Source organism: Littorina saxatilis, linkage group LG11, assembly GCF_037325665.1.
Source record: "Littorina saxatilis isolate snail1 linkage group LG11, US_GU_Lsax_2.0, whole genome shotgun sequence".
NCBI classification, from domain to species: Eukaryota; Metazoa; Mollusca; class Gastropoda; order Littorinimorpha; family Littorinidae; genus Littorina; species Littorina saxatilis.
Genome location: NC_090255.1, coordinates 18354731 through 18380735, shown reverse-complemented (window position 1 = coordinate 18380735; position 26005 = coordinate 18354731). Strand labels below are relative to the sequence as shown.

Below are 26005 nucleotides of genomic sequence, written 5' to 3'. Positions count from 1 at the left end.
TTTAGGTTGCCATCCACGTGTGGATGGTTGCGTTATGGTGATTTAGGCAACCAAACCTGTGGAAACGGGGGTACACACACACACACACACACACACACCCACACACACACACACATACACACACACACACACTTGCAGGAAACAAACTGCATTTACATCGATCCCTTGAGCACTTCCAAACAAGGAAAGGTAGACATCCAAAGGCACAGGTAAGCCCTAAGCGATACAAATCGCGCAACACCTATCCTGAGTAGGCTTATACATTTCAGTCAAACACATGCAGGCCCTCAGGATAGTTGGTACGCAACTTATACCGCCAGAACCTCTCCCTCTGCCTCCGGATGTCCACGTTATCGACTTTGACCTGTTCAATTACAGTCACCCTCATGTCAGACAGGGAATGCTCGGGGGACCTGAAGTGTTTCGCCACCAGGGTGTCCACGTCCTTCCGAATGGTGTATGTGTGGCCATAGAACCTTCGACGGACAGTCTGACCAGTCTCCCCCACATACTGCTTGCCGTGGCACTTTTCACAGTCTATGAGGTACACCACATTAGTGGAGGTGCACGACAAGCAGTCTCTGATGTGGAAAGACTGGCCAGTAACCACACTACTGAAAGTAGTGGTGTCCCGCAGGTGACCGGCACACAACACACACCCCGGACAGGAGTGGCACCCGGCGCTGGACACTGGTGTCAAATTCTGGGAAGGTGGGAGGCCAGAGGGCATGAGGAGGTTGCGGATATTGTAGCAGTTCCTCTCTCCTACAATGGGTGGGTTTGGTACAGCTTTCTTCATCCTAGCACTGGTGTGCAACACTGGCATGAAGCCTTTCAACCAACGCCCGAGGGGAGGGTTGCTGGGGTTATGTCTGATGACGAATGGGACTCTGTCTGCTTTGGGCTGGTTACTATTGACGTACTGCAAGACAGAGTCCCTAGACCTGGCTCCCACTGTCTCTACAGCTGCGTTGATGAGACCTGTAGGGTATCCTCTCTTCTCGAGTTTACCTTTCAACTCGGTGCATCTGCTCCTGAAAGTTTCCTCATCAGAGCAGATGCGTCTCAGTCGCAGGCATTGACTGTACGGGATGCTGCGTGGACAATGGCGAGGGTGACATGAGTGGAAAGGGAGGATCATGGCCGCATCAGTGGGTTTGACATGGAGATCTGTAGTGAGGAGGCCATCTGGAGTGATAGATAAGTTCACATCAAGATAAGGGACGTTAGATCTCCCATATGAGTATGTGAACTTGATCGTAGGGTGCTGCTCATTCAGCCACTCTATGAACTTCACCAGCTCCTCTTTCCCATGTAACCAGATGGTGATGTCATCAATGTATCTTTTCCACATAGCTGAATCAATGTCCCAGGGACACGCCCAGCCAGCAGGACATTAGCGGCCGATAATCGGCCGAACACCCTTCAAAAAGTCGGGCCGGTGACGTCAAAACATACGACGCGGGTGTTGGCCCGACTAACTTTTGCAAAGAGGCAACGATGCGGCCGATAGGCGGCCGAACACCTGCACTATGGCGGCACGCATCCGGTCCGATGTTAATCGGCCCGATGACTTGTTTGACCTGCGGTCCGACACCTTATGCCGACATCGGGAAGATATCGATTTCAGCGGGAAGACATCGGGACGATGTCGGCATAAGGTGTCGGGCCGCAGGTCCAACAAGCTATCGGGCCGATTAACATCGGACCGGATGCGTGCCGCCATAGTACAGGTGTTCGGCCGCCTGTCGGCCGCCTCGTTGCCTCTTTGCAAAAGTTAGTCGGGCCAACACCCGCGTCGTATCTTTTGACGTCACCTGCCCGACTTTTTGAAGGGTGTTCGGCCGACTATCGGCCGCTAATGTCTTGCTGGCTGGGTGCAGCTACAGATACAGCAGTATGTACCACCACCACCCCCCCCCCCCCCAAGTGTAACAGTGCAAAATTCACTTACAGCTACAGCTACAGCAGTATAACCCCCCCTCCCCCCAGTGTTACAGTGGAAAACAAACCTACAGATACAGCAGTGTGTACAACCCCCCCCCCCCCCCAGTGTAACAGTGCAAAACAAATCACCAGCTAGAGATACAGCAGTATGTAGAACCCCCCGCCCCTACCGCCCTCACTGTAACAGTACAAAACACACCTACAGCTACAGATACAGCCGTATACACCCCCCCCCCCTCAGTATTACAGTATAAAACACACCTACAGCAACAGATTCAGCAGTATATACTTCTTCTTCTTCTTCTGCGTTTGTGGGCTGAAACTCCCACGTACACTCGTGTTTTTTGCACGAGTGGAATTTTACGTGTATGACCGTTTTTTACCCCGCCATATAGGCAGCCATACGCCGTTTTCGGAGGAAGCGTGCAGGGTATTTTCGTGTTTCTACAACCCACCGAACTCTGACATGGATTACAGGATCTTTTTCGTGCGCACTTGGTCTTGTGCTTGCGTGTACACACGGGGGTGTTCGGACACCGAGCAGAGTCTGCACACAAAGTTGACTCTGAGAAATAAATCTCTCGCCGAACGTGGGGACGAACTCACGCTGACAGCGGCCAACTGGATACAAATCCAGCGCGCTACCGACTGAGCTACATCCCCGCCCCTAGCAGTATATACAACCCCCCAAGTGTAACAGTGCACAAATTACTTACAGCTACAGCTACAGCAGTATGTACACCTCCCCTCCCCCTTAGTAACAGTGCAAAACACACCTACAGCTACAGCAGTATGTACAACCCCCACCCCCCCCCCCCACCACTGTAACAGTACAAAACTCATTTACAGCTACAGATTCAGAATTATGTACATCCCCCTCCCCCCGCTGCCACCACTGTAACAGTACCAAACATACCTACAGCTTCAGATACAGCAGTATATACAACACTCAACCGCCTTCCCCCGTGTAGAGTGCAAAACACACCTAGACCTACAGATACAGCAGTATGTACAACCCCCCCCCACCCCCCCCCCCCTGTGTGCAAAACACACCTACAGCTACATATACAGCAGTATGTTTAACCCCCCCCCTCCCCGCCTACTGTAACAGTACATAACACACCTACAGCTACATCAGTATGTACAAACCGCCCCCCCCCCCCCCAAGTGTAACAGTACAAAACACGCCTACAGCTACAGATAGATCAGTATGTACACCCCCCCCCCCCCCCAAGTGTTACAATGCAATACCTACAGCTACAGATACATCAGTATGTACACCCCACCCCCCAAGTGTAACAGTGCAAACCACACTTACAGCTACAGATTCAGCAGTATGTACTCCACCCCCCCCCCCTCCCCCCCCGTGTAACAGTGCAAAAATCACTAACAGCTACAGCAGTATACCCCCCCTCCCCGTACAGCTACAGCAGTATAAACAAGAAGGGCAAAGCCCATACGACTCACATGCTTGACCTTGACCTTTACATGACCTTGGCCTTCAGGGTCAAGGTCAAATAACTAAACCTAGCAATGACATCATACACTAAGAACTGCTTTACACATTTTTCCTACCAAAATACATGTGACCTTGACCCAAGGTCAAGGTCATCCAAGGTCATGCAACACAAAGCTGTTAATTCAAGACATAGGAAGTACAATGGTGCTTATTAGCGAGCTTTAGATTGACCAACGAAACTTAGTTCGTAGCGATCCCTTTCGTTTCCGGTTATGCAATCGGGAAATCCCTGCGAACTTTTCTTCGCGCCTGCGGTTCTGAGGCGGTAGCACCTTTAGAAGCAGACGAAATGTTTGTCGTGCTCATCCAAACCAATGGCTAAAACATTGGATAGTGTTCGTGTGTTGCACCACACTTTGAATTGTTGGGTGTGACGAAAACTCGTGGTGACGATTTTAAACCATGTTGGGTCACGCATGGTCCAATCTTACATGGTCCAATCTTACATGGTCCAACCTTACATGGTCCAACCTTACATGGTCCAATCTTACATGGTCCAATAGTACATGGTCCAATAATATATATATGGACCATGTAAGATTGGACCATGTAAGGTTGGACCATGTAAGGTTGGACCATGTAAGATTGGACCATGTAAGGTTGGACCATGTAAGGTTGGACCATGTAAGGTTGGACCATGCAAGATTGGACCATGTAAGATTGGACCATGTATGGTTGGACCATGTAAGGTTGGACCATGTAAGATTGGACCAATCTTACATGGTCCAATATTACATGGTCCAACCTTACATGGTCCAATCTTACATGGTCCAATATTACATGGTCCAACCTTACATGGTCCAATCTTACATGGTCCAATATTACATGGTCCAATATTACATGGTCCAATAATATATATATGGACCATGTAAGATTGGACCATGTAAGATTGGACCATGTAAGATTGGACCATGTAATATTGGACCATGTAAGATTGGCCCATGTAAGGTTGGCCCATGTAATATTGGACCATGTAAGATTGGACCATGTAAGATTGGACCATGCAAGGTTGGACCATGTAAGATTGGACCATGTAAGATTGGACCATGTAAGGTTGGACCATGTATGGTTGGACCATGTAAGGTTGGACCATGTAAGGTTGGACCATGTAAGGTTGGACCATGTAAGATTGGACCATGCAAGATTGGACCATGCAAGATTGGACCATGTAAGGTTGGACCATGTAAGATTGGACCATGTAAGATTGGACCATGTAAGGTTGGACCATGTAAGATTGGACCATGTAAGGTTGGACCATGTAAGGTTGGACCATGTAAGATTGGACCATGTAAGGTTGGACCATGTAAGATTGGACCATGTAAGGTTGGACCATGTAAGGTTGGACCATGTAAGATTGGACCATGCAAGATTGGACCATGCAAGATTGGACCATTTAAGGTTGGACCATGTAAGATTGGACCATGTAAGATTGGACCATGTAGGTTTGGACCATGTAAGGTTGGACCATGTAAGATTGGACCATGTAAGGTTGGACCATGTAAGATTGGACCATGCAAGATTGGACCATGCAAGATTGGACCATGTAAGGTTGGACCATGTAAGATTGGACCATGTAAGATTGGACCATGTAAGGTTGGACCATGTAAGATTGGACCATGTAAGGTTGGACCATGTAAGGTTGGACCATGTAAGATTGGACCATGCAAGATTGGACCATGCAAGATTGGACCATGTAAGGTTGGACCATGTAAGATTGGACCATGTAAGATTGGACCATGTAGGTTTGGACCATGTAAGGTTGGACCATGTAAGATTGGACCATGTAAGATTGGTGTGCATCAGTGCAAAACACACCACCAGCTACAGATAGATCAGTATGTACCCCCCCCCCCCCCCCAAGTGTTACAATGCAATACACACACCTACAGCTACAGATACATCAGTATACATACACCCCACCCCCCAAGTGTAACAGTGCAAACCACACTTAAAGCTACAGATTCAGCAGTATCATGAGTATGTACTCCACCCCCCCCCCCCCCCCCCCACTGTACAGGACAAAACACCTACATCTACATCTACAGATACAGCAGTATGTACTCCCCCCCCCCCCCCCCCCCCACTGTATAACAGCAAAACTAACATTAAAGAAAAAAAAACCAAAATCACTTACTCGCTGGATCCGTCGGATGTCCTCGAGTTGACGTTAACAGCTTGAACACACCTGTAGGTTTCCATCCGTCCTTGGCTCCACAATTTTAACTTGTCAACTATCACCGCCACCACGTGGCACTGGGACCAGCACTCAGATTGAGATCCCGAGGCGACATTCGTCTCGGATAACATATCATCAATGTGCTGTGCAACATTCGCAAGAATGTCTCTTCTTTCGATATTAACTTGAACTAAGAAAACAAATAAACTTCGCTCACGCGGGAAAGTAGCAGCTAGCCGGCCATGTTCACACTCAATCTTGTTTGTACCGTAAGGAAAGCTATTAGAGTATTTCAAGTATATATGATGGCGTATTTTTAAAATGTAAAACTCATGGTTTGAGCTCATGCTGTATTTGATTGCAAATATACAAACAAAACTTACAATTAATTATCCTACTCCTATGTGAAAAAGTCAACAAATATGAATAATTTAGTTTCGCATTTGCAGAGTCATGTCACGCCGTTCCCGACGCTTGAACAGGGGACGTAACAAATGCTAAAATAATGATAATAAATTCAAGTTGTTATCTCCCGTAACTCTGCATATTTTTATCGACAGCAACATTGCGTCGGGCCGATGTCGGGGTTTATTACGTACATTTGCTGAGTTTTACACACAGTCAAAACGATATCGGCGCGACAACGGACGTCGACACACGACATTTGACGACGTCACCCGACTGAAATCGTCAGTCGGCCGACGAAAGCTTGCTAGCTGGGACCTTGCCAAAATGTCTCGCTCAAGCCAACCCATGAAGATGTTTGCGATAGTGGGGGCCATGGGGGTACCCATAGCTGTGCCGAAGATCTGCTTGAAAATCTGACCGTCAAACTGAAAAACGTTGTTATGAAGAACGTGGTCAATAATTTTCAAGAGCAAGTTCTTGGGTGGGGCTTCAGGGACCAGATGTTGACCAGTTGATAGTGTGTCAGCGACGGAAGTACCTACATCCTGGTGCGGTATATTTGTATAGAGCCCCACCACGTCGACAGTGACTATCAGGGCGTCAATAGGAAGGGGGCCATAACTAGTCTTCCAGTTCTCAACCAGCTGCAGAAAGTGTGTCGTGTCCTTGACGTATGAAGGAAGCTCCCGCACTAGAGGCTGTAGCCAATGATCAACCAATTTAGACATTTTCTCTGTGGGGCCTCCACATCCAGATATGATGGGACGTCCAGGTGGGTTCTGCCTGTCCTTGTGGACTTTGGGTAAGTGGTAGAAGACGCTGGTTCTTGTAGTCTCAGGATCTAGTAGAGCCCAACGGTAACAGTTTTCATCAATGAGTGCTCTGGCCTGCAGCTGTTCCACAAAGTCGTTGGACGTTTTGGCAATGGAGGGAGTGGGGTCAACATCTAGCCTGGTATAGTGTGCTGGGTTGTTCAGTTGTCTCAAAGCCTCCGTTTCATACATAGTGCAGTCCTGGACCACAGTGGCTCCTCCTTTATCAGCCTTTGAGATACGGATTTGCCTTGATTTGACCATTTGACGTAGTCCAGCGAGTGCTTTGAGACAAGGTTTGTTCAAGTTGTGCTTTTTAACAGGAGCAGGTATATGACCATTAGCAAGAGAAGTCACAGTATCACTATAAGCGTCTAGACCTCTATCTCTCCCTGTAGGGGGGTCCACGTTTTCTTCTTGTAGAATTTAGGTCTGGATGGTAGTTGTGTCGGCGCGTCTTCCTTGTAGAAAAATTCTTTCAGACGCAAACGTCGCACTCCTTCTTGTACATCATCGAGAAGGGTTAATTGATCATAAGAAGTAGGGGTAGGACAGAATTTAGCCCCCAGTGACAAAACGTACTTCTGCTCATCACTGAGCACAGTGCTGGACAAATTCACCACTTGGTTTGGGTCCACATTCATAGAAAGTGGTTTCTTCTTTCTGAAATGACGCTTCTTTTTCTTTAGCTTCTCTACAGTAACATGTTTATGTTTTACATTCTTAAAACACACACACACACATCCACACATAACAAATACACAACACGCACTGATTTGCTTGACATTGTTCAGATGAATGAATGTAATTTCTTCATTTTCTGTGATTGCACTCTATTGGAATTCACAAAATTACCCTTGGCTCTAACATCATAAGTCTTTTTCTTTTAACTCCTGCACACAGAGAAAGTATCTATTAATATTATAAGTATAACTAGTCCTCACTTACCTTGAAATTGTTATTCGGATCAGCCTTCCCCTTGCCCAGCAAACCAATTTCAGTTTGAGAAAACTTGGACCAGTCCTTGCCTCTGCATTAGCTCACACCTCTGCTAATTCCTCTCCCTATCCTGCCTCGATGTGCACTTTTCTCTTGAAGTTGAACGAGCAGCCTGGCCGCTTGTTGTTTTGAATGTAAAACTTACATAGCCTGAAAATAAAGACAAATGCTTGAAAAGAATACACTATATATGTCACGATTTAGTGACAGGAATCGGGAAAATGTCACTGTGTCGGGTGCCTGTCTCAAATTGCGACAAAAAGCGCCTGTGCGTGAGTCTGGGCTACGGCAGATTTTTGCTAACCATGCATAAGCCGAGCACGGGAATTTTGTATTGCACAGATTTCACGGGGATGATTTCTGCTGTCGAAGCAGAACTCGAGTATAGCTGAACTTGATATGTGACAAGGTTAGTCACGTGTTTTCGTCAAGGTTGTCTGTGTGAGGACAAGTATCTGGACACTCGAAAACTCAGCGCTGGGGAGAACGGTCGGTGTCTTATACTTCCTGCGAGTTTTGATGGATTTCATCGCTTTGATTTCTGCATTGATTTCAACGCGCCGCTCTGCATGCACAGGAGGGGCTCCAGGAAACTTCAGTTGAGACCACCTTCTCTCTTTTTACATGCGGTCTGACGGACGGGTCGTCAATTTCTCTTCGCCGTGCGGGGATGGTTCTTTACCGCATAAAGTATTCGGCAAGAGGGTGAATGGGGTGTCGCTGTTGACGAACAGAGACCATTCAAAGGAGGAAGCGGTTTTCGCTTCCATGAGAGTGCTACATTCATAGGCTTTTGAGGTAATAAATCATTATTTAACGCTGTTGACGAGTCTGTGTTTGTGGAATGAAATACTCTCTGTTGTTCTTTCCAGGTTAGCGCATAATTTGTGACCCTCCACCACGAAATGAGTCGCATGTCACCTCGCGCGGTTCTGCGCTAGGCTCAATATAAGTCCGGGGAGTGTCTGGTAACAGTGTGAGGGTCACCTTAGTCACAGGCTTATAACTCAAACAGTTTTTGCTCTTTTCTAAAACGGTTTTCACCACTGGATAGAGCATAAAAAATTCTTTACGAAAATGTAAAAATATGAAAATCATGCAAAGGTGACATGCGACTCATTCCGTGGTGGAGGGTCACATTTGCTCTTTGTGACGCTAAAATATTAATCTGTATATGGTTTTTGCAGATATGGAGAGAAGGAAGGAAATGGCTGATTTGTTGTTGTAAAAGTTCGTTTGTGCAGGCCCACGTGCTCGATGAGATATGTAAAGATGACATGTTTAAAGGTGGGGTGTGAGGGGTAGCATGACATGTCTGGTGCACCGAGGCTTTTTGTTGCAGCCTTTCTACATTACTATCTTCCGTTGCTGCCTGTCTGCGGGACGCTGTTGTCTGCGGGACGCTGATATCTGCGGGACACTGTTACAACAAGATCGTCCGTGGAGTGATTTAACCAGCTAACCGGCTAACCAGCTAACCAGCGACTGGGTGTGGCGCCTGATGTCTCCACTGTTCCCTGCTTCGTCACCACGCTAACCAGCACTTCATTCGACGGAGCAGTTGTGGAGACAATGAACTAACATACGGGCCGCCCACTCAGTGGCAGAAGAAAAGCTAAGTGCACCATGTCTTAGCACCCTGTTTACCACCGTTGTCATCTTTTATATTTGTGATTATATTCGAGTGGTGACAACGTGGGGTGTGTGACACCTGCATTAACCAGCACTTTAGGCAGATCAGTCATATTTCCTAGCTATACACGGGATCAGCGTGTTACTATAATGTTCTATATTCTAACTGGCATTTTGTCAGTGACCACGTTTATTTACGTTTTGAACGTAAAAGAACATTTTGGGAGTGAAGTCTCGAGGGAGGTGGCGAGTTATTACATAAACAGGCGTCTGGAACTTATACTTTTGTTGTTTCTATTTAATTGTATGACTGCGAGAGTGGATCGTGGTGTGGTTAGTTAGTTAGAAGTAACTAACCGTTTCTTAATCACCTTATGTGATATAGTGAAACGTGACAATATATTAATCAATCTCCCTTACAGTTAATGAGTTATTTGTAGCAAACTTCAATCATAATCAGGAAAAGCTCACTTGAGTTTTGACAGCTGGCACACAACGTTCACGCACACAACAGTGTAGTTTGTACTCTTTTTTTTCACGTGTATACAAAAATACAATAATATTATGTGATTATATCACAAGCATAATACACACACACACACACACACACACACACACACACACACAAACACACACATGCACACAGTGACACACACACACAGTCACATTCATGCACACAGTGACACACACACACAGTGATACAAGTCTCTCTCACACACACACACGCACACGCACACACACACACATACACACACACACACACACACACACACACACACACACACACACACACACACATAGGGGGATTTTCGCCTATTTGCGGACATTGTGTATCATTGTTGTACTTCCGTCAAAATGCGGTAATATGAGGACCTGTTTTTACTTTTTTGTTTGAAGAAATAGAAAGTTAAAAATAATAGGGAAGTTTAGGGAATTCGATACAAAGGTGTCAAAACATCTTCTCCTTCGATATTTCACTAAATAAAGTGTTAGGAACGATTTGAAAAAAAGCAGCAATATGCGGACAAGTCACTATTTCGAAGCAATTTGCGGACCTCAAAACTACAGAGCTAGCTCTGAATTTTAGTGGTCCGCAAATTGCTGCATTTGTTGTTTAAGGGTAAATCCTGGACTTACATCTGCTAATCTACAGAGCTGGTAAGAGAAAATGAGCGGTCGGTTGAGCAAATACCGTTGACACAGGAGCAGTACGTTGTAAAGGCAATAAAATCATAAACGAGTGCTGCCTTTCCAGGACTTTTTTTTATGAAGTTGTTGCTTAACATATATTTAGCTTGGGGGGTCAGAATTATGTAAATCACCCACATCAGTGTTTGCAAGCTCTTCGGGAACTAAAGAATACAAAAGGGTTTTAGAAGGAGTGTGTGAGTAAGACAGACACAAGATTAAAACAAAAACACAGAGAGGCTAATGGGGGAAAGAGATGGAGAGAGTAAGAGAGAGAGAGACAATGACAATGACAATGACAATTTTTTTTATTTTACGAGGGTCAATCAATCAATCAATCAATAAACTTTATTAATCTCTAAAAGAGAAATTGCATTGCTGAGCTTTTGTGTCCGTAATAAAACATACATAAAACATTCAAAAATAAACATTTGTTCTTTGTCATTCATACATTCTTGTGTTCTTATACATTTCTTCAATTCATACATCAATATTCTATCATAATTATGTACATACATTTATTCTCTTTTAACAGTCTGTCTTCAAACGCATCTCAGAGAGGAAGGCTAGAGATTTGTGTTGTGCCATAGGTAAAATCATGTGCTTAGCGATGAAGTAATGTTATTTAAGGATAATGAGTCAATATATGTACCAAGCGTATAACATCAGCAAAACTGAGAAAATACAGCACATTGGGTAACAGCATAAGCATAGAAATACTTTTATGCATCTGACCCTCGCCCTAAAGAGGGACTAAATCTACTATGATAACTACTACTACATGAATACATAATAAGTGAAATAGTATAAGTTTATTAACATAAGCGCATGATATGGAAACATTGTAGTTCATATAATGTTTATGACCAGGTGCAAAGCAAAAAATGTGTAAAAGTCAGAATAATATGCAATATTACATCAACTCTGCAAAATGATGGACAGAGGCAGACAGACAGACAGATAGAGGTAGACAAATAGAAACAAGTCGCGTTAGGCGAAATTACTACATTTAGTCAAGCTGTCGAACTCACGGGATGAAACTGAACGCACTGTATTTTTTACACCAAGACAGTACAGCTTCGTCAATCCCCGCGAGAAGGAAATCGCTCACCTCCCACGTGCAAAACGCAGTGATATGCACACGCCAGAATAGCGTTGTAGCGTATTGTGCAAAGCAGGAAAGCGCGCTTTTCTGTATTCTTCTTAACTTTCTGAGCTTGTTTTGAATACGTATGTATATATTTTTAGATTCAGAATGTCATGAAGAATACGATGCAATCAATTTTAAATCTGTTTGCGAAAAATCGTGATAATACACGATTTTAATGACAACTTTAATGAGCCAACTCATTAATTAATTTGTAATTATAAGCCTCCAAGCTGAAATGCAATACCAAAGTCCGGGCGGCGTCGAACATTAATTGACCAAAATTTCAACCAATTTGGTTTAAAAACGAGAGCGTGACTGTGCCGCCTCAACTTTCACGAAAAGCCGGACTGATCACGCGTGCACGTCATCAAAGACATTTATCAAAGAAAATGAAATAAAGGTCTGGGGATATCACACCCAGGAACTCCAATGTAATATTTCATGAAGATCGGTCTAGTAGTTTTAAATCTAAATCACGAAATCGCTCTACACACACACACACACACACACACACATACACCACACCCTCGTCTCGATTCCCCCCTCTACGTTAAAACATTTAGTCAAAACTTGACTAAATGTCATAAAAAGAGAGAGAGACCCAGTTTCTGTCCTGCGTAAATGTTTCAGTTTTCAAAACACATACATAATTGCATTTCTGCCGAGTAAGGTCCTCGGCTGAGTTCACCAACTTCCCTGGCAAAAACTCAAGTTGGTGTGTCATCCTCATCACAATCTCTGAAAACCCATGTCTGAACCTCGCATTTTTCATGATCCGCTAACTTCGACCATTATCTTTAATATTTACTGAAACTCAGCGTGGGTATCATACCACACAACGTCATAAATCCTGAATAGTTTAATACACAAGAAAACGGCCAAACTACTTTATCTCAAATACATTGTAGCTAACTCATGACATTACAACATGTGCAAACTGCATACGTGGGAAGCGTGCAAAGGTCAAACGTACCAATATTCCACAAAAAGTAAGAATCTGGGAGAGTTGATGATGCTGAAGCAACTGTTAAAATCGCATTGAAACAAATAAAGTATCGTGGGTACAAAGAAAAATATATGCTGAACATTCTTCATCTACAACATGTTAAGAGCAGGCTATTTAGCGCCTCTCTGAGCAACAAATATAGAGCCACCCATCTCAAGTTTTTTCTCGCGAGCTAATGCGAACCGTATATTTTGTGTTACGCCAACAAAACACGATGTATCTATTTTTCCGGCGTGAAGATAAAGGACTCATCACGGTCACGCGATACGTGTACCCGGATCCTCGAGACGTCTCACTCTATTGCACATACGGGTCGCGAAGAACTCATCGTGGGATCGTGGTGGTTGGGGGTTGAGCGTACTTGGGTTAGCACAAATACAGATACAAATATGTATGTTGATACGTTTACGTCGGACAAAAGCTGCTGTCTTTCACATTTCTGTAACCCGGTTAATTGAGTCACGATTTGCTATAATCACGAGTACGCTGACGTTCGAAGCAAACACAGGCCGTGAAAACAGGCTTGCCTTTTTGAAAGGAGCAAGCTTACCCGGACTCTTGTTCGTCTCATGTGACTGCACATCCAGATCGCGATGAACTCAGCCGAGGACCTTACTCGGCAGAAATGTAATTATGTATGTGTTTTGAAAACTGAAACATTTACGCAGAACAAATACTGGGTCTCTCTCTCTTTACGTTTATATTTGTCTAGCTCTATCTGTCTGTCTGTCTGTCTGCCTCTGTCCGATATCGCCATAATGGCTAAAGGGACGTTAAACAACAATAACTACCCAACCGTCTCTGTGTTTGTCTCTCTCGATCTCTCCTCTCTCCCCCCCCCCCCCTTTCTGTTTCTTTGTCTGTCTCAATGTCTCGCTGACTGACTGTCTCTGTCTGTCTGTCTATCTCTGTCTCCCGCAATCTCTCTGTTTATAAAAGAGATAATCCAAGGTGTATGTATGTGTGTGAGTGTGTGTGTGTGTGGGGGGGTGGGGGGTTGAATAACAACAGGGGTAGGACAGGTAGGCTGACGCTCGGAGTAAACAAGTCTGCACACCACTGGTGGGCGAAAAGGTAATCTACAATGACAGATACACTGAGGCTCAGAGAAAAGAATTCTACACAACACTGGCTGTCATTAAAGGCAGGCCATGCTGACAGGTACAATCCTACCCGGACCCTTGTGTTGTCCCGCTCTGCTGCACATTGGGGACGACACGTTGTGCCCGCCGTGTGCTATAACAGGAGCAGAATGCAGCAATGTACCGGTGTAACACGACATTTTTACTCCACGAAAAATTTACTCCGGAGTAACAAATTCGTGCGAAATTCCTACTCCGAGTAAATTTTTCGTACGAGAAAAGAACTCCCCAGGGAAGGCACGAATAAATGACTCCCTCCACGAAATTTTTACTCCCCATTTTTTTTACTTCCAGTAAAAATCTTGTAGGCGAAAATGGGATACGGGCAAAGAGATAATGCCAATATGTGATCTCGCGCAAACGAATGTCGCGCTACCCTCCCTCCACCCCTTCCACCACCAAGACTAACAGGGGACAAGGGAGTATGACTTTGTGTGGAATCGAAAACGTGATCGGATAAGTAGAAATATTGTAGTTAAAAGTGTTAAGGATGGTGGCCTTGATGTTCCTCACGTTAAGACTTATATGTTAGCCCTGAAATTGACTTGGATAAAAAAGTTGAGGTTTACGGTCCACAAATGGAAAGTTATAACAACTGTTTTATATCCCGATGTGGACAACATTGATGTAAATGGTCCTAGTCTTTATAGCAGTAAACAACATGGTAATAGTTTTTGGAAGGATGTGTTTAATGTTTATGAACAATTTCGATATAAAATAGATCTAGAAACCTCCAAAGAAATATTAGCAGAACCACTTTTCTTCAATGATAATATAAAGATTGGGAAGAAGACTTGTTTTTTTCAGAATTGGTTTGATAACAACATTTATTTCATTGGTCAGTTGGTTAATGACAATGGAAGTTTTTATACCTATAACGAGTTCTGTGAAAAGTATCATATCAGAACAATTTTTTTGAGTTATTTAGGATGCGTGGGAGCAATTAAAAAATACATAAAAACGTTTAATATTGTTTTGGAGAATAATAGTATGATTGATAGTACTAAATCAGTGTCAGTCATTCACTCCCAAATAAAAGGTGCAAAATTGTATTATGAAAAATTACTACAGGATGGAAAGCGTCCAAATTGCTGTACAAAATGGGAAGATAAACTAGAAGGCGATATTGATTGGAAATTATGCTTTAAATATGTAACGAAAATTTCTGAAGTAAAACTTAAATGGTTTCAAATTCGAGTATTACATAGGATTTTGGCAACAAATGTGATATTAAAACAAATGGGAGTAGTAGAAGACGTGATGTGCCATTTATGCCGAGACGAGAGGGATAGTATTCAACATTGTTTGTGGGCATGTCAATATGTACAGTCATTTTGGAATGATTTGTTAAACTATGTTAAAAATGAGTGTCACAATGTTGAGAACATATTTTTTAGTGAAAAGTTTATTTTGTTTGGTATTGATACATATTTCAAAAGTAGTACAGTTTTTGATTTTATAATATTAAATGCCAATTTTTTTATTTACAAGTGTAAGTATGCAAAAGCTGTTCCTACAATGGCTGCATTTAAAAGAGATTTGAGAAAAAGGTATTTGGTAGAAGAATATTTAAGAAAACTTAATTTTACATATAATAAATTTCTCCTGGAGTGGTACCCATTTAAACCTCTGATATTGTCAAATGATTGATTGTCTTTCTGATTGAGCTTGTAAGGATGAAATTTGGTTTTTGGAAGTAATAGGAGGTTAAAGATGTTTCTCAGTTTAGACTCGAACACAAACATTGTCTGTTTATTTTGCAGCAGCTAAACGGGGAACAGGACTTGGTGTTTTACAAAATTATCAAATAGAAACATAAAAAAGAGACGTTTACATAATTTATAAATGTATTGAATATGGGCTGTGTGATTGTATGCTTTATTGTGTTTTCCCCGTTTTGTTGTTGTTGTTGCCTCTTTTTATATTTAGTCAAGTTTTGACTAAATATTTTAACATCGAGGAGGAATCGAAACGAGGGTCGTGGTGTATGTGCGTGTGTGTGTGTGTGTCTGTTTGTGTGTGTAGAGCAATTCAGACTAAACTACTGGACCGATCTTTATGAAATTTGACACGAGAGTTCCTGGGTATGAAATCCCCATACGTTTTTTTCATTTTTTTTTTATAAATGTCTTTGATGACGTCATATCCGGCTTTTCGTGAAAGTTGAGGCGGCACTGTCACGCCCTCATTTTTCAACCAAATTGGTTGAAATTTTGGTCAAGTAATCTTCGACGAAGCCCGGACTTCGGTATTGCATTTCAGCTTGGTGGCTTAAAAACTAATTAATGACTTTGATCATTAAAAATCTGAAAATTGTAAAAAAAAAAAAAAATTATAAAACGATCCAAATTTACGTTTATCTTATTTTCCATCATTTGCTGATTCCAAAAACATATAAATATGTTATATTCGGATTAAAAACAAGCTCTGAAAATTAAATATATAAAAATTATTATCAAAATTAAATTGTCGAAATCAATTTAAAAACACTTTCATCTTATTCCTTGTCGGTTCTTGATTCCAAAAACATATAGATATGATATGTTTGGATTAAAAACACGCTCAGAAAGTTAAAACAAAGAGAGGTACAGAAAAGCGTGCTATCCTTCTTAGCGCAACTACTACCCCGCTCTTCTTGTCAATTTCACTGCCTTTGCCATGAGCGGTGGACTGACGATGCTACGAGTACACGGTCTTGCTGAAAAATGGCATTGCGTTCAGTTTCATTCTGTGAGTTCGACAGCTACTTGACTAAATATTGTATTTTCGCCTTACGCGACTTGTTATATTTAGTCAAGTTTTGACTAAATATTTTAACATCGAGGGGGAATCGAAACGAGGGTCGTGGTGTATGTGCGTGTGTGCGTGTGTGTGTGTGTCTGTGTGTGTGTGTAGAGCGATTCAGACTAAACTACTGGACCGATCTTTATGAAATTTGACATGAGAGTTCCTGGATATGAAATCCCCGAACGTGTTTTTCATTTTTTGGATAAATGTCTTTGATGACGTCATATCCGGCTTTTCGTGAAAGTTGAGGCGGCACTGTCACGCCCTCATTTTTCAAACAAATTGGTTCAAATTTTGGTCAAGTAATCTTCGACAAAGCCCGGACTTTGGTATTGCATTTCAGCTTGGTGGCTTAAAAATTCATTAATGATTTTGGTCATTAAAAATCTGAAAATTGTACAAAAAAATAAAAATTTATAAAACGATCCAAATTTACGTTTATCTTATTTTCCATCATTTGCTGATTCCAAAAACATATAAATATGTTATATTCGGATTAAAAACAAGCTCTGAAAATTAAATATATAAAAATTATTATCAAAATTAAATTTTCCAAATCAATTTAAAAACACTTTCCTCTTATTCCTTGTCGGTTCTTGATTCCAAAAACATATAGATATGATATGTTTGAATTAAAAACACGCTCAGAAAGTTAAAACGAAGAGAGGTACAGAAAAGCGTGCTATCCTTCTCAGCACAACTACTACCCCGCTCTTCAGCGAGCTGTTCATTATTTGAAAAAGCAACGAGTGTAAATCTTGTACGACACAACAAGCCATGTAGTATTCTGTTTATCCTACACACTGTACTTACGTGTATTTTACTGAAATTTCCTGCAGTCGAGGCAGCTATATTGAAGAGGCTTGTTTTGGAACCTCGATCTCTTCTAAAGCCTCGTGCAATATATTACGTCAAAGTAAAGAAACGTCACTCTGAAAGTGTGGCGTGACGTGTTAGTTCTAAAAATTCATCGAGGGTAATTAGCGAGCGCAATTTTTTTTCTTCTATAATGACGTTCGTCTCGGTGACTCTGGCATCATAAGCAGTGGAAAACAGGTCCCTGCCAGACTTGCTTGATATGACCTCATTTACATGATATACACACGTGTGATTTGAACGATTATTATCTCACGAGTGTCTCTCTCACGTATGTAGAACTAGAGGAATACCCGGCTTTGCCGGGTGGATCGCGAGACAGAGTAGCGGTTCGCCGGCTTAGAGCACGTGTTGAACATTTTCATCCACCAGTTTGTGCCCGGGGTCCACCTGAATATGCCCACCAAATTGGATGCAGAATATTTACGATATCACAAACAGAACTCTACAATCCACAGGTGTTGCCTTGCGAGCTATAAATAGCTCACAACTTCTAATGCGAACAACTCTGCAGAGTCTGCTGTGAAGGGCGACGGTAGTCTCCCTGTCACACCCGCCCCCGTTTGAATCCGAACCATGGACCCGCTAAGCTTAGGTCCCTCCCAGATTCGTGGAATGGGAACAGCACGAAAATGATTCAGCGCGCGGCCATAATGCCATTCCTGATCATATCATGTCGCGTCTCATCCCTGTCAAGTTTCAAGTTTCAAGTTGTTTTATTAGTCCATAACCCATCGTTTAAATCCATGCAGTCACAAACAAACACACGCGTGCGCACGCACATACGCGTGCGCATACACACACGCACACACATGCTATCACCACACACATGCACAGATACACACAGACACACAGACACACACACACACACACACACACACATACACACACACACACACACACACACACACGCACACGCACACATACCCCCCCACACACACACACACGCATACAGACAGGCACACTGGCAGGTTTAAAAATATGATGCAAGTTGATTTTTTGTACTTTTTGTCATTCAGGTGGATTTTGTGCAGAACATCATAAATTCGTGGAAAAAAACCCACGTTAATTAAAAAAATGAGTGACTGTATCCGAAAGGCACATTAATGCGATATATAATTGTTTTTGAAAGAATCTGTACTTGTATCTTCCCGTAGGGCATTCGGCGGAGCGTTCCAGAGACGGCTACCTGAATAAACTAGACTAGACTTAAATAATTAAGTCTATCCTAGGAAGAGGAGTGTTAAATTTCATAAAGTGGTGTGCATTCTTCACAGAGAACTTTGAGAAAATGATGTTGGGTAAAGTTTCGGATATAATTTTGTGCATAAGGATTCCTTTGTTTTTAAGCAGCCTTGACTTTAGAGGTAGGATCCCTAAATGTATGTACATGTAGTCTAATTATGTGAGAGTAGTCTGCTTTAGTAATACTACTTTTAGCGCTCTTTTATGTACTCGGCTAAGTGGTTTTAAGGAGTCCCATAAAGTGGATGCATAATCAATAACATATTGGCTATGAGCAATGAAGAATAACTTCCGGGTGCGGCAGTTCAAGAAGTGTTTCATTACACTTTCTTTGACACCACTTTACTCTTTAAAGGAAAAGTCCAAGGTTTTTAAATATCCCCAAAAACTTGAAAATCGAATGCCAAATGTTACAAACATCTCTGGAAAAATATTTTAAAATTTGAAAAAAATTTGTTGTTGTTGTAGTTGCAGATTTAGTGTTGCGGGGCTAACCAAGACAAGTCGCCTGGGGTCAAGTAGTGGTCACGTGATTTTTGGTACACTGTGACGTCGGTACACTGTGACGTCACAAGTTATTGTGTTGATTCTACCACTAGTACCAGCTTGATTTTCACACAGAAAAGTCACCACTGTATGCCCGAAAAGAATGCCTCGGTGGAGGGCAGCCGCAAACTGCAACAACTCGTCAATGTCCCCAGGCATTTCATAGCACACTTTCCCTCACAAAACTCTGAGTCTCTTGTGGAAATGGAAGAGATGTGTGCAGCACAAGCGTGCAGATTTCAAAGTGTCGGGCACTTTCTGGACACCGATTTCGCCATTTTTCTGCAGCACAAAAGTTGGCGTTTCATCCCTGAAACAAATGTTTTGACCACTGGCAGTGTCTTCCCTTCATAAAAGTCCGGAGAGGGCAGTATTACGCGAGGCTGGTACAGTCGACGAGCCATCGAAACTCCGAGGCGACATACGAACAGCGGATTATCTCACAAGAAGGAATGCGTTGAAGGTCAGAGTACATGCTTTTATTTTCATGCATACACGTAAACATTGTTTTGCTGCGCAGCGAATACGAATTGGTGCAGAACAGTGTGTCTGGGTCCAGCTGATATTCGCTGGAGTACAGATGCGCCACAGGCTAGATCTACAGAGTTACAGAACTGTCTGAGCTGAGCTAAGAGCAAGAGTAAAAAGTAGTCAGGGTTGTGGACACGTTATCTATTCTATTCAGTCGCAAACTATCCCCTGATATCAATTCATGAAATTGGCAGCGTTTGCTGGAATCATGGTTTAATGCTATTTTTACCAGATCTAAACTTTTGGTGGATGTGCAACCGGTAAGGTAAACAGACACCTGCATGCTAGAGACAAGAAGATTACGAATTGTGCAGGGAATTAATCTTTCTGCATTGACTGAGAGACGCAAAACCAGTCTAATTGCTACAACATGGATACACATCCAGACGACTTCCAGAGGGTGTCTAAATGTTCAGTGTACTGTATAGATCAGAAGCATACTTTCGAATTGATTTATACTCACACTCATTTTCTCTCTTCTTTTACTTCCAGACCTTTCATCATCACTCACGGCCACTGGTCAGAACAGGTCACTAGACACTGAGACCATTCCAGATTTCCCGGTTCTCCGTGATCACAACGCAACTGTTGACCAGTCCTGTTCCTACCGTCCAGAATCACCACAGGAGAAAACCAACGTGCCATTCATCGTAAGATTTTTGTTTTGTTTTGAAAATTAGTGCCTTATTCTAGCTTTGCAAAAAACGAGAAAGTGTCTTTTACAGATACCATCCAAATAATACATTGTGAAAACAAGTACAAGTTCATTTCTACTCATGTTAATCGTTTATGCTTTCTGTGCTGAGCGACATATGGATTGAATTTCTTTCGTAACTCACCTCCCGTCAACCTGCAAAACTATATCTGTCGAAGTAGTTTCAAATAAAGTCAGTATGCTTCCGAATAAAAAAAATATAAAAAGGGTATTTTCTGAAATGTTTAATTATAGACCAAAACAAAACATTCACGAGTATGTTGTTGACCTGATGGTCTTTATGGTAGACAGCAAGAGTTGCATGTTCAAGAAGTTTAAGCAGTACATTTGAAAGAGCAAGGTAATTTAAGGTGGTATAATTTTAATGGTAGGTTCCACTGTGAGGCGACATGGAGGGTATCTTTGACGGACTCATTCAACATTCATACCCATGCACATCACCTCAAACACATAAGCTTTGTTCTTGAGTCAAGTTTATTGGCTTCATAAATATTGTGAATTTTTGTCCGTTTGCAGATTGGCTTATCTATGAATTTTTTCGAAAATATCTTGCGATCTACGTACGCATAATGTAACACGTGAAGAAGAACATAAAAAGTTCGTCAAAAGGAATCTAATTTGCATTTCAACCCATTTGCCTTCCTTATTGTTATTTTTTTCTTCATAAAGACTACTTAATTAAATAAACAAAATGTTTAACCATTTCAAGGCCTCTGAACACGTTTAAAAAAATGCAGGTCTTTGCTCACTATATCAGATCTGCCAAGGCTCAGTTTACACAGGTAAAATCATCTGTCGACTTGAACACATACCAATAATCAACAGCCTCACTGCTTCTTGGAGCTGGATTTTGTGTGTGGGATAATAATAATAATAATAACGATTACTTATATAGCGCGTAAACCTCGTGGTGACGAGCCCAGAGCGCTTTACACTTACACAATCATAATACAAACAAGGAAAGAGAACTAAATCCGAATAAATTCAAACATGGTCACACACACCCACACACGCATGCACACACACACGCACACACACACACACACACACACACACACACGCGCGCACACACTCACACACAATCTTTCTTTCGTCATTGTCAATGTTCAGGTAACCCGCAATGTCATTCCATGTACGCATACGTTATTCTAGTACAACACACACAGGCACATACACATCCTCATGAACGCCACACTTTAGTATATAATACACGTGGCAGCGCCGATGACTCACCGATCATGGGATCTCCTTCAGAGGTCTAACTTAAACATGTGTGTTTTGAGGGCTGTTCTAAAGGCAGATGGTGACTGGGAATCCCTAATGCTCCGGGGGATTTTCTCCCAGACAAGAGGTCCCTGGTACTTGAAGGATCTCTCAAATCCATAGTTAGTTGATTTTCTGTTTCTTTTTGGTTTACTAAGTACATTGGTATCTGTTGCAGAGCGAAGAGAGGAGAGGTTTGAATATTTTGATAACATCTCAGAGAGATAAGCAGGTCCTGTACCATGAAAGAAAGAGAAACAAATGCATGCAATTTTGTATTGAATACGACTTCTTACAGGCAGCCAGTGAAGGGATCTCAAAACAGGTGTGATGTGGTGTCTTTTAGGGGTCTTTGTGATTAATCTAGCGGAGTTGTTCTGTACTTTCTGCAGTTTTTCAATGAGATAGTCAAATGAACCAGAAAGAAGGGCATTTCCGTAATCTAGCCTTGAAAGAACGAGAGAGCAAATGAGGGTTTTTGTAGCATCGGAAGAAAGGCAGTGGCGGATGGAGCTAATTTTTCTCAGTTCATAGTAGGCATTTCTACAGACAGTGGAGACTTGTTGTTTGAAGCAGAGAGTTTCGTCGAAGATGACACCGAGGTTTCGTACTTGAGAAGCCAACTGAATATCAGTTCCAGCTATAGAGATTTGGGCAGGAAGGGATGGTTCTTTTTTAAGAGAAGGGGGTACAACTAGCATGATCTCGGTCTTGTCGTCATTAAGTTTCAATTTATTTTCGGTCATCCACAATTTCAAGTCAGAGATGCAGTTCTTAGTTGTCTCGATTGTGTTGGGGAGGTCAGTAATAGGGCCAGATTTTTGTAACTGAGTGTCATCAGCAAAGCTTTCATAGGAAACAGAGTGGCGAGAGATGACATTAGATATTGGTTTCGTGTACATGATGAATAGCACCGGGCCAAGTACAGATCCTTGGGGGACACCGAAAGTCAACGGGGATGGAGCAGATTGGAAGCCGTCAATGGAGACTATCTGAGAGCGGTCTGTGAGGTAGGACTTAAACCAAGCTAAGGCAGTGTGGCAAATACCAAAAGAATTGTGAAGTCTTGTCAGGAGAACGGAGTGGTCAATAGTGTCAAATGCTGCCGAGAGATCTAATAGAGAAAGGACAGACACATGCTTTTGATCGAGAGCTAAGAGAAGGTCATTTGCAACTTTGATGAGAGCGGTTTCTGTTGAGTGGCCAGAATTAGAGTGGAATGAATTAGACATATGGCGTTTTAGAATATAATTCATAGAAGATGTACATTCGTGCAGAAAGGCTTTCTTCGTGATGTTCTCTTAACATAACTAACATGTGTTCCCTTTGCCGGGCCTCTGAACCAGTTTTGTGAATATGCAGGTTAAACTCGTGCTTTTTCTGTGTTATCAGTGTATTTCTCATCCAGGCATGGATGCCTCCTCCTAAATGGACAGCCTTTCCCGTGTAAACGATTGGGTTCAAAATCTCAAATCTTACCAGGCTTTTACATGGGATATGGACATCCTTCCGTTTTGAAAAATACCAGAACTGAACACTCTGTATGGGTACTCTCTTTGCGAATGTAGAATTTTATGAATTAATTTCTTAAACGCCACACGTGTAAAACATTCCCTAAAAAATCCAGCTCCAAAAACCAGTCAGGATGTTTATTCCTGGACGTGTATATGTTCAAGTCAAGAGATTTTTTTTCTATGTAAAAGTCTTCGCAGATCTGTGTAGTGAGCAATCCTGTTTTGAAAAAGGACGTGCCTTTAAGCCTGTATAGACGGTTTGATTGTTGAGATACCTGGTGGCAATGACCGCACCGGTGGCAAGAGGTAGTAATGCACAGATGACAACAAACCGACCTGCATTTAAAAAGTTAGGAGGCCTTGATAGGGGGAAACATTTTGTTAATTTCCAGAATCTTTATGAAGAAATAATGAACGAGAAGAAAGTCTGGTCTTGAAGTAAATGCAAATTAAACTATGTATACTTTTGACAAACTTTTCTGTTCTTATTCACATGTTAAAATGTGTGCAAAGATCGTTAGTTACTTCCCAAAAACCATGTTTCAGGCAACAGGCAAACGGACAATACTGGACACAAGCTATGCTGACCGGCTCATGGACTGACTACCTGATGCTGGAGTACACCAACAGTGGAAAAAGTCTGGAACAAAATGTTGCAGAATGTGAACCATGTACCGGACCACGTGACAACTCAGTATCATCTTCAAACCATGCAGCAATCTGTTCAACTTCAACCAAAGATACTAGTTCAACACAGTCACACGATTTGTAAAAGTATATTTCAGCCTTCTGTAGCTCAGGGAGTTTGAACCCCACTCTTTATCCGTTTGGAAAAGTATCTCTGATTGTTTTGACTGTACAGGTTGGTAATGGTACTCTGATGCTTCTGCCGAGAAACCCCACTCGCTAGCGCACCAGCTGCCTGTTATGGGTAAGCGACGTGCCTGTATTTCCTGCAAAGCAAGACAGAATAAAACAGCAGCTTAGTTTGAGCTTTTAAGACATTCGTACCAGAGAAAACGTGTACGTGTTTGTTTGGAGAGGGTGGATAGAATCATTAGACACGCTGTGTCTATATGACGTAGAGCAGGTTTTCAAATTCATGCTGAAGCACTGTGATCGCTATTCTTTCTGGCATATATCTTACCTTGATTTCAGATAGACTGGGAACCGAAATGAGGATGTTTACATGAATAAACTATGCTGATATGTATGCGTTTAGAAATAAAGAATAGTTTTAATGATTATGATAATATCTGATATATGATGGTTGTTGTGTTTTTTTAACCCGATGTGATATTTTCGTATTTGAAAACAAATTGTACACTCTGTTGTCAATTTTACTTTCAGATAAATAAATCTATCATAGTGGAAATCATCTGTTTGTGTTGTGTTACTTACCCATTTTGATCAATGTTGAGTCGTCCATATTCCTGTGTGTACGCATAGTATGCAGTTTGAAGGTAGTAGATGTCCGAGCAAACATAGGAGGATGTGCTGTTAGGCTGTCTATCTCCTCATCCAGGTTTTCCAGATATTTGAATTTCGTTCCCTCTTGGAGTTTCTGCACTGACACCTGATAAGCAAAATACACGTATCACTCTGTGATCATGGCAAAATGCATCATCTGTATGCCCCATTCAAATAATACCTTGAGATTCTAAGGTATACACAGAAATTGCAGTGGATCACAAAAACAACACGAACAGTAGTACATGTATATATTCAGTTTAAAAATTCATGCAATGAGAGTCAATAACCCGTTTTTACCCCAGGTAGATTCAGGGTCCCACTGACTGAATCTCATATGGTTGCTTTTCGGCACACACCACACATTTTTAATGGGACTGTGAGGTTTTGTTAATACAGTAAAATATATAGTAGCAACGTACTGTCTGTTCGTGACGTTTGAGAATACCGATCTATGCACTAACGCATTGTCTTTTTGTAGTGTGACTGTCCGATATTGCGTCCTCCTAAAAATCAATAATCAAAAAGTTTGAACTGCTGTAATTGTGTTTCAGCATATGTCTGACACTGACAGTGCTTATTTGCTTCCAAAACGGCTTGCGATATCACGCCATCAGCGTTTCGCCACTGCTCAGAAAATCTTGATTTCAGATCTAGTTTGAGATCGGAAATCACGTGTGCTTGTTTAAAAAAACTAAATTCATTAATTACTTCCCTTTGACCGTTTCGCAAGAAAAATGTCAGGATCACTATTAGTATTAGCACATGAAAGCAGCCCACCGCCATTTCAAAAAAGTTTTACTGTTTAGTGGTGTCGATGTCATGTAGTGTCTTACTGTCGCAAATAAAAATACCAGGATAATTACAGTTTTGTCCGCAAAAAACAGGCTTTGCGCAATGTTAACTTGCTGTCTACATGTTTCGTTGTGTGACTGAAGAATTACTCAGACTTCCAAGACAAAATAAGGATAGTCGCGTGTGAGCATCACTGTCAGTCACTGTGGAAGCATTTATTCTAAACTGGGCAGTTCAAGGACGAAATCCTTGATTAAAGATAGGAAAATAAACAACACCAGATG

The 26005-nt window shown here is 42.1% G+C and overlaps 2 protein-coding genes and 1 long non-coding RNA gene across 3 annotated transcripts in view; 1 reads left to right on the top strand and 2 right to left on the bottom strand.

The window, feature by feature from the left end:
- Window positions 1–265: 265 nt before the first annotated feature.
- LOC138979489 (uncharacterized) lies at window positions 266–7054 on the bottom strand. The gene is made up of 2 exons (XM_070352201.1): window positions 6394–7054; window positions 266–1356 (listed from the first exon to the last, which is right to left on the bottom strand). The coding sequence occupies exons 1-2, from the start codon at window positions 7052–7054 to the stop codon at window positions 266–268; spliced, it is 1752 nt and encodes a 583-aa protein (XP_070208302.1).
- Window positions 7055–19711: 12657 nt separating this feature from the next.
- LOC138979929 (uncharacterized) lies at window positions 19712–24281 on the top strand. The gene is made up of 3 exons (XR_011460178.1): window positions 19712–19896; window positions 20457–20614; window positions 24003–24281. It is a non-coding gene; the product is annotated as an uncharacterized lncRNA (long non-coding RNA).
- A 38-nt stretch (window positions 24282–24319) lies between these two features.
- The window catches only part of LOC138979921 (beta-1,3-galactosyltransferase 5-like), a 34753-nt gene continuing 33067 nt past the window's right edge, over window positions 24320–26005 (bottom strand). Inside the window, exons 6-7 of the mRNA XM_070352696.1 lie at window positions 24858–25032; window positions 24320–24409 (exon numbers count right to left, since the gene is read on the bottom strand). The gene's annotated coding sequence lies outside the window, so the exon portion shown is untranslated. The remainder of the gene's footprint in view (window positions 24410–24857; window positions 25033–26005) is intronic.